General features: G+C 45.6%; 2 protein-coding genes across 2 annotated transcripts; one reads left to right on the top strand and one right to left on the bottom strand.

The window, feature by feature from the left end:
• pch2 (pachytene checkpoint 2 protein) lies at positions 1 to 1,661 on the top strand. The gene has a single exon (XM_034974939.2). The coding sequence runs from the start codon at positions 224 to 226 to the stop codon at positions 1,532 to 1,534; it is 1,311 nt and encodes a 436-aa protein (XP_034830830.1). The 5' UTR covers positions 1 to 223; the 3' UTR covers positions 1,535 to 1,661.
• A 1,440-nt stretch (positions 1,662 to 3,101) lies between these two features.
• On the bottom strand, positions 3,102 to 9,566 carry LOC117987504 (transmembrane protein 209). The gene is made up of 7 exons (XM_069502478.1): positions 9,407 to 9,566; positions 9,056 to 9,184; positions 6,811 to 6,986; positions 4,532 to 4,781; positions 4,370 to 4,428; positions 3,831 to 3,937; positions 3,102 to 3,763 (listed from the first exon to the last, which is right to left on the bottom strand). Coding segments are annotated over exons 1-7 (1,347 nt in total). The 5' UTR covers positions 9,409 to 9,566; the 3' UTR covers positions 3,102 to 3,139.
• Positions 9,567 to 9,666: the final 100 nt, after the last annotated feature.

The raw sequence follows: 9,666 nt of genomic DNA on the forward strand, positions 1-9,666 counted from the left end.
CCGTAAAAGCCAATTGAAAAAACCAACTGTCAATTGATCAAAAATCAAAATCCGAAATATAACGAATTTTCATTTTCGTCTTGTTAGATTTTGAAATTTCATTCAATTCCATTTTGATTGTTTCCTTGATTTTCAATTTTTGCTTTGAACGTGCTTTGTTTTTGAACTTTCTCGGTGAATAAACGGTGAGTGCTGACTGCTGAATGTTCATTGATCGCGTATCATGAGCGCTCCCCTTCATGTAGAGATTGTACAAAAAAGATCAAGTCGAGCAAGTAAGGACTTCATCAAAGAAACGGTGCATTGTTATTTGGCAAACTTTGTTGCTATAAAGCCAGGGGCGACGCTCTCTAGGGAGCTCGAGGACGCCGAAGATCTCAAGGAGCACGTTCAATCCATCAGCTTCTGCGATGCGGAACACGAGTGCGAAGTTGCCCCAAGCGACTGCGAGTTCGTCTACCACGTGTTCCGCCTTGACACATTCGGCGCGGAGACCGACACACTGACTGATGCCGCGTCCGGTGAGGAGCTGGCGGCGGCCACCATGTGGGCGCTGCCCAACGAGGAGTTCCACGGGCTGTGGGAGAGCCTCGTGTACGACTCGCGCCTGAAGGCCGACACACTGCGCTTTGCCGAGGCCGCTTTCTCGTTCGCGGAGCGTGGCGTGGACCCCAACGTGGTGGGCGTGAACCGCGTCGTGCTGCTGCACGGACCCACCGGCACTGGCAAGACGAGTCTGTGCCGCGCGCTCGCTCAGAAGCTGGCCGTACGGCTTTCCGAACGCTTCCCGCGCGCGCGTCTTCTGGAGATTGATGCGCATAGCTTGTTCTCCAAGTGGTTCTCGGAGAGCGGCAAGCTGGTGGCGCGCCTGTTCGCGCGCGTGGCTGAGTTGGCGGAGGACCCGCGCCTGCTGGCCGTGGTGTTGGTGGACGAGGTGGAGTCGCTGGCGGCGGCGCGGCAAGCGGCGCTGCGTGGCCTAGAGCCGTCGGACGCCGTGCGCGCCGTCAACGCAGTGCTGACGGCGCTGGATCGGCTGCGGCGCTTGCCCAACGCGCTTCTGCTAGCCACTTCTAATGTGACGGGCGCCATCGATGTGGCGTTTGTGGACCGCGCCGATGTGAAACGGCTGGTGGGTCCACCGTCGGCGCGCGCCGCCTACGCCGTGCTGCGTGGCTGCTGTGCCGAGCTGGCGACTCGTGGCGTACTGGCGGGGTGTGCAGCGCCGCTGCCTCTATGCGATCTGGAGAGCGCGCGCTTCCGCGAGACGGAAGGCACGGCGCAGTCGCTGCGTTTGTGGCGCGTTGCACGTGAGGCGGCGGCGGCGCAGCTATCAGGGCGCGCGCTGCGGCGCTTGCCGTTCCTAGCGTGTGCGCTGCACATGCCGCCGCGCACCCGCCCCGCGCTGCCTCAGTTCCTGGACGCACTGCACGCCGCGCTGCTGCAGCATGCCGCCGACGCTGCAGCCCTGCGCGACGCTGGTGACCCAGACCATGCTCCACATGATGGTAGCGTTCGGAATGGGACCCGTGATTAGTTTATATTTTAAGTTGTGTTAAAATTATTTAAAAAAATGTTGTTGCAATAATTCTCACACCACTTTCCATTGAAAGATTGAAATATTCTTAAGTATAAGTACAATTATACCTATAATTTGTAAGTTATGGCACCATGTTTCTTTTTTCATAATCCCAGGTGAACAATTTATTTTCACTAGTTGGTTCTTCCTAATATAAATTTGCCTCAATATAATATTGCAAATCTGCAATAAACTTGTGAAGTCATATTACCAGCCCTATGTTTTTTTTTAATTATTTTAATTCAAATACAAGTTAGCCCTTGGCCTAACCAGGAAGGGCTATGGCAGTTTTTATTAAACGTACCAGTAATAGGACCTTTGCTTGTACATATGACTGGTTCGAGGACATTTGAAAGTACCCTAATAGAGGTCATATATGAACAGCTTGAAAAGTCAGTCATGACTACTTCAAGCTGTCAACAGAGATGAATAATTTGTCGACTACTGAGTGCTTCAAGCTGTATGTGTATGGCCACTGTTATAGAGCATACTTTGACAAGACAGAGTTAAAACGAGACAGATTTATCTCTCACAAATCTGTCTCAGTCCGACGATATACCTGTGGCGCCATCTAGTAACATGAGACCGCCACAATTAGAGCTAGCGCGCACCACGGTAAATTTCCGTACGTTTTCCCCCACAAAATCTGTGAAATTATTATAGAACTTCATAGCAGCGCGTGCACTCCGGAATTAACCCCGCACCGAATTTTAAACGCTCTGCAGTGCGCGCTCTCTTACATTGTTACTAGCTGATGCCCGCGACTTCGTTCGCGTGGATTTAGGTTTTTAAAAATCCCATGGTAACTCGGATTTTCCGGGATAAAAAGTAGTAAAGTCACTCTCCAGGTACTTTCATTTATTCCCTAAGATATCACATTAAGATTCTCAATTAAACATGTGCGCCTACATACTTGCAACTTTGATCCACGCAATAGTTTCGTCAAAAAATTTATGGCTTTGCAAAAAAGTTAACGCTGGTCAACGTTTCATAGAAGGTATATAGCTGCTATTATTGTTTTTAACAATTGAGATTTAAGGCGAAACTGTTGCGGTGACAAGATTTGCTCGTCTGCTCACGCCCTTAGACTGTAGAATTATTTTGCCTAGAAAGACTTAAATTTATACAAATCTGTTCTGTCCGGCTACAAAGGTGTACCACTAAGCTATACTAAATTGACAGATCTAAAAAGTGCCATCCTTTTCTACAGGAAACAGTATGAAAAGGATGGCACTACAAAGTCAATTTAATTCAGAATTCCAATACGACCGAATTTGTAATGATCGCGAACCAAGTATAACGCGTAAAATTTAACTCCTCTTAGGTCTTAACTATACTCATGCAAAAAATTCACGTCGATCTGTTGCGACGTGATTGAAGGATAAACCAACAAACAAACACTTTCGCATTTATAATAGGGGTAGGGATTTTTGTTTGCATACCTACGAATCGCTATTTATCGCCATCGATAATAATAATTAATCGATATATTTAATGGGGTAAGTATGAATTAAAAAGAGCTTAGTAGGTACAATAAAATTTATTGGGGTGTATTGTCGGTTGTCAGCGGCCGATGATCCACAGCATGTTGAGGCCGGCGCGGCCGAGGTGCGTGCGCGCGAGCGCGGGCGGGTCGGCGCGCGCGGCCGCCGCCAGGAACAGCAGCAGCGTGTGCAGCAGGTTGTTGCGGCCGCGCGCCACGCCCAGCGTCGCGCCGCGCCACACCAGCGCAAAGTGTGGCGGGCGCGCGCGCAGCCGCGCGATCGCGAGCTGTTTGTTCGGTGTCGCGCCCTCCACCAGGTATTCGTCGCTGAAGGGACGCACGCGTGCGCCGCGCGGCAGCTGCCCGTCCAGGTAGGCGGCCACGAGGCGCAGCAGCAGCTCGGCGTCGGACGGCTGGCTCGCGTCCCAGTCCGCGCTGCCGCCGTCCCAGCGGTAGGCGCTGAGGCAGCCGCCGTCCGCGAGCTCGGCGATGCGCCGCAGCGCGTACCGCTGGTCGGGGAAGGGCTCGAGGAAGGGCGCCAGCGCGGCGAGCGCGGGCACGTGCGTCGCCAGCGCGCGCAGACGCGCCACGGGCACGCGGCCGCCACGCAGCGCACCCGCCTCGCACAGTGCCGCGCGTGCCAGCGCCTCGTCCGCCGCGCGCAGCTCGCGCAGCATACGCTCCAGGATGGTGATGTGGATCCACTGCAACAAGCCGACCGTAAGTCGCAAGCCGGCCGCACGGCGGTGCTCGCGATCACACAATACTCACCAGGCGCAAGTTGAGGTTGTACTGCGTGAGGCGCTGCGGGTCGAGGTCGAGGCGCCACCACGTGTCGGGCGAGCCCTGCGGCGAGCTCTCCTCCAGCTTTCCGCCGCCTACGATCAGTGATACATTTTAAAATTTTGAAAAATTCGGTTGCCTGTTGGACATAGTACGCTGAGTGAATCTTCTCACATTTCTATTCAAACCACGCTCATTACATTGAACTCATTATGTACTTATGATGTATCCAGTAATAAGTATAACCACTAAAATAAACTTCATGATTGACTAACAGATAAATTAAATGAAAATTTGCTAAGCTGTACCTGATTTTCTCGTGTTATCAAAGACATGTCACATGAACTACACTAAGTAGTTACAATGGCGAAAAATTCCTGTTATTGAACTTATAATACCACCTCATCGTGCGGACACCGATGTTCGTTGGAACATGTGGTTAGTGAAGATCCACACAGCGGGACATTAATATCGCTGACTAATAGCGATGGTCTGCACGGGGGTGCAAGTATGTACATTGTACGCACCGGTGTCGACGGCCGACAGCTGGTAGATCGGCGCGGGACCGCCGCTGGCCGCGCAGCGCCTGCATCACAAGATAAACGACTAGTTAGAGTATGGACTAGGTTAAAAATCAACCTTTGATCTTTAACCGGTATCATCTGTTGATTTATATCGCAAAGTCTCACGCAAGGTACTCCGCCAGCGAGTCTGCGTCGTCGGCGAACGTGGCGGCGGGCGACAGCGTGGGCGACGACGACGCGCGGCGCGACGTCGGTGACGACTCGCAGGGTGCTCCGGGCAGCGAGAGCGGAGCACGAGGCGGCGTGCGCGGCGGTGAGCGGGCCGGCCACAGCGTCAGCTCCTCTGTCGCTGTGACGGCGCTAGTGTCGTCGCTGCGACCGCTGGCATTGTGCTCCGTCAGGATGAACGACGAATCTGACAGTTCATTCATTGCGTTGTATGGTACGCGACAGGTTGAGATGGCAATCGGGGTGTGGGGCGGGGGGGACGCCCCGCACACCCGCATGATTGGGAGACCGTGCTAGTTCGTATTGGTGAGCGTTAGGCGTTATTAAAGAATCACAAGAACAATTTGTGGCACATACCTACTATGATTTTATCTATACTAATATTATAAATGCGAGTGTGTATGTCTGTCTGTCTGCTAGCTTTTCACGGCTCAACCGTTCAAACGATTTTGACGAAAAGAGATTGCCCATTTTCTTAGGAGCTTTGGGCCCCCCCTAATATAATTGTTATGTCACCATGGTTTTAATTTTATTTTGTAGACAAATAATTAACTCTTTATATTCTGCAAACGATTTCTATTTATTCACCCTGGTTATAAAGAAATCTTATTTTTTATATTGCTGATATTGAGGTTATATTTAATTAATACTTCTTCAAAATAAATGCATGTTTACGATTCTAACTGTAATTGTGGATATTTTCAATAATAGAGTGATAAAAAGTCGTTAATAAACATAATCGTAAAAAAATAACACATTAAAAAAAAAAATTAAGTTTTGACACGACGCACGCCACAAAAGAGGGCCCGTTCACGGGCGATCTCCTTTGTACAGGGATAGCTTGCATCCCAGGGAAGGACATAGGCTACTTTTTATCCCGGAAAATAAGAGTTCCCACAGGATTTTTAAAAACCTAAATCCACACGGACGAAGTGGCGGGCATCATCTAGTTTTTAATAATTTACTTAATGGAAAGCGATGTACACATCTAGTTACTGTAGCAGTTAGAATGTGAGAGAGGGAAAATGATTGACTGAGTGATTAAATGTGAATATCTCACATAACAGATTAAGTCTGTTGGTGTTCCTAACACCGCACGCACCGGGTTAGCACGGGGACTGTGCAGGTGTGCGGAGCGTTTCCCCCCCTGATAGCCATCTCGACCTGTCGCGTTGTAAGTTATTGACACACAAATTAATGAGAATACTTTTAGTGTACACCAGAAAAATCAGTACCACAGAAAAACATTAAAAGGCAAAATGAACATTAATTACAACTGACTAACTAACTACTAGGTTTAACTAACTAATAAGTTTAGCATACTATCAGCATTATGGCCATTTTAGATAACCCATAAGTTGAAAAGTGTGTACATAATTGACTTTCATATTTAAATGTAAGTATGCTTTTTGGCCTTTTAAAAATTATTTATTTATCTTAAAGAAAATACTTCATTAATCTTGCCTCACACTGAAAAAAAGAAATATTTATTGAGAACAAACTAAACTCAATAAATATAAATTTAAAGACATTTATTTATTTTAAACTAGCTTCCCTGCCGAACTTCGTTCCACCCAACAGTCGATTCAAATTTTTTAAATTTTTCTCTCCGTAAGAACCATCCTCGTACTTCAAGGCATATTATAAAAAAAGAATTAGCGAAATCGGTTCAGCGGATCTCGAGATTTGCGATGAGCAACACATTTAGTGATTTATTTTTATATTATAGAATAACATGCAGCCCCCTAAATTTTCCAAGCAAAATGTTCTCTGGCCTGATCTGGTGGGAGGCTTCGGCCGTGGCAGTCTACCGGCAAAGCCATGCCGCCAAACGATTTAGCGTTCCAGTACGATACCGTGTAGAAACCAAAGGGGTATGGGTTTAACAAAAAACTGCTACCTCTTCCAGGTTAGCCCAATTCCATCTTAGGCACTATTTATACAGATAAGGCGTAAGGTAAAGGCGCAGCGCAGAAGTGGAACGAATAACGCAGGCGGCGAAGCGGCATGCCTGCACCGCGCCGTTTAAGTACTATTCACGACGCGTCGCTTTCATACATTTTGTATGAATAAGTTTTGAAGCGGCACCAAATCTGTGATGCGCCTTTACATTTCGCCTCTTCTGTCTAAACGGTGCCTACTCACTTACCACCAGGTGAGATTGAAATCAAGAGTTGACTTGTATCTGAATAAAAAAAACAATGCAGCCCCCTCACCAAGGTCAGTGCTGGAGAGGCCGAGCAACTTCTGTTGCTGGGGCGACAGCGGCAGACGGGGCGCGCGGCTCGGCGCCAGGCGTACGGCATACTGCAGCAAGTTGGCGGCCAGCACTGCGGCACAGCCCAGCTCCACATAGTGCAGCACGGACGTGTAGCCTGGGCACTTGCATGAACTGATTTAATTAAAAAGAATACAATTTGACAGGAGTTAATGTCATATTACCAATCAATACCCATCCTATACATGCGAAAGGGTGTTTGTCCCTCAATCACACCTTACAGAGCAATGGATCGGCGTGATATTTTGCATGGATATAGTTAAAAACCTGAAGCACCACATATTTCATCTCAGAAAATCTAACTTCTAGATTTTAAAAACCTAAATCCATGTGGCCAAAGAAGCGAGCATCCGCTAGTTGTAAAATAATGATGGCATATCTAAATATATAAAAGGAAAAGGTGACTGACTGCCTGACTGACTGATCTATCAACGCACAGCTCAAACTACTGGACGGATTGGGCTGAAATTTGGCCTGCAGATAGCTATTATAACATCTGCTAAGAAAGGATTTTTGAAAATTGAAATAGCTGTTTGTGTGTAGTCCACGCGGACGAAGTCGGAGTATAAGCTAGTTTATTTTACAGTAATAGTGGTGGTGTGATGTGGTTCTGTTCTGTAATTGTAAATGAATAAATGAACCAGTTCCTACTTCTGTATTTTAAACAGAGCTCAGTCTAGACATGTGTCCGCTATAGCTTAACTTAACTGAAAACCGCTGCCGTGCCTATTGCGTACCGTAGCGTTATTGTCGTAGCTAGCAACGGTTTTCAGTTATCATCTATGACGAACCACCTGACAACGCAACACTGCCAACTGGCAGCTGACAATGCATTGTTTGGTTTTTTGGTAACTAGAAACGCAATAATTATGCCTTCTCTTTCTTTCTTTCACTGAAAGCTGAGAAGGAGCGGTTATTGGCTACCGGCTTAGTAACTAAGAACTTGGTAAACCAAAGCCGACCTTATCTCTATTACGCTAAGGCTTAACTGTACAAGTACTTGTCCATTACACTTTGATCTATCATTCTAAATACAGTTAGCCTTAGAGTAATAGAGATAAGGTCCTCTTTGGTTTATCAATCTTCATGAAATGTTTTTGGTTAACTGGACTGTGGCAAACTATTCGTGCAGGCGTCCACTATAGTTTGACCTATGTCAATGATCAAATTAAACTTTACTGCTATGAACTTAAGGTTGTGATTACTTCACGATATTCATGAAAGTAAAATTGGTTTTATTTTAGTGAATATGCGCGCGCTAGCTATACAGACGGTATTGATAAGGCAGCTAGCTTAGTTACTACTACGGAAACCGCTGCGCGTTGCGCATATTAAATTAGTTGAAACACAACTCTGATACCGATATTCGGCAACGGTTAACAATATCGGTATTGAAACTAAGTAACTGTTGATTAACCGTTGCCGTAAATAGCCAATAACGCCCATCTTTAGAGCTCACACATTCTTTATATTATACATAATGTACATATTAATTATTATGCATACTTTTTATACGATACAAACATATTCAGCAACACCCAGACTCAAGACAAACAACTACTGCCTATAACTTATCAACTGGTTTCCAAATCAGTTACTAGTTAGTGTTGAGTGTATCAATAATTATTACTATCAATGTATGGGGTTTAAAGTAGACCAACCAAATTGAACTTATTCCAATGTTATAGGAAGTTTTTGATACAATGAACATTTTATAGAGTTTACACTGTATTATAAACGGTACTTGTCTGTTACACTTAAAAGCTTTTACTCAATACTGAGTTATAGCATTCTAGAGGTGACTAAATACTGCATGAAAGTATTTATCTAGTTTTAAAAACTTACTAACTTGTATACATACAAGTTGATAAGTTTTTGAAACTGGAACTGGTTGGGTGAATCTATACTTATACTAATTATAAAAAGGTAAAGTTTGTTTGTAGGGGGTAACCTCTGGAACTACTGAACAGATTTTGAAATGAAAATGCTTCTACCAGTAGAAAACTATATTATTCCTGAGTGGCATAGGCTATATTTTATTTTTTAAAAAAACGGGCCGAATAATTGAGGACCACCTCCTTTTTGGAAGTCGGTTAAAAATTAGAGCTCCCTACGAATTGTTATAAGCTACCTGTGTGAAGCCGGGGAGGGTCGCTAGTTAAAACACCTATTAATATACATACAAATCATAAACGAATATGAGCAAGAATACTGCATTGACGACGATCCATTTGAACGATGTGGAGCGTTTTTTGTTTGTGTAGTTCAACTCAATCGTGCGTTGCACCAGTTGGGAGTTTGGGCTGAGAGACCTGCAAACACAAATATGTTCTTATCAAGTAGACATGCTCATACACAGAGTACATTGAATGTGCTTATAATTAACTAATTATTCTCGAGAACTACAGGTATTTGTTTCTGACCACTACTTCAAGTGCCACTGAGAAGCCGCCAAAAACTAAAGCAACAAAACAAAAACATAACCTCAAAGTGAGTGGGCTAATATAATACAACTTTAGTTAATAAATACTTACATTTTACTATCACATTAATGAAATTGATATGCACCAGATTAAAGCACCACGCTTTAATGCATATTTTATTTACTAAATCTCCATAAAAAAAATTGCTAAACGCATAGATCATAGATAAACGCCTTTTGTAATAAATTGGTTTTACGGCTCTGGCCCCTGGGTGCTAAACACAGACCAGTAATCCGGTGCGGCTGGTCTTTGGGCTCTGGGCACGCTCTGGGGGGTGGGGCACAGACAATCATATAGGGCGGGGGCTCTGG

The sequence above is a fragment of the Maniola hyperantus genome, chromosome 13 (assembly GCF_902806685.2).
Source record: "Maniola hyperantus chromosome 13, iAphHyp1.2, whole genome shotgun sequence".
Taxonomy (NCBI): Eukaryota; Metazoa; Arthropoda; class Insecta; order Lepidoptera; family Nymphalidae; genus Maniola; species Maniola hyperantus.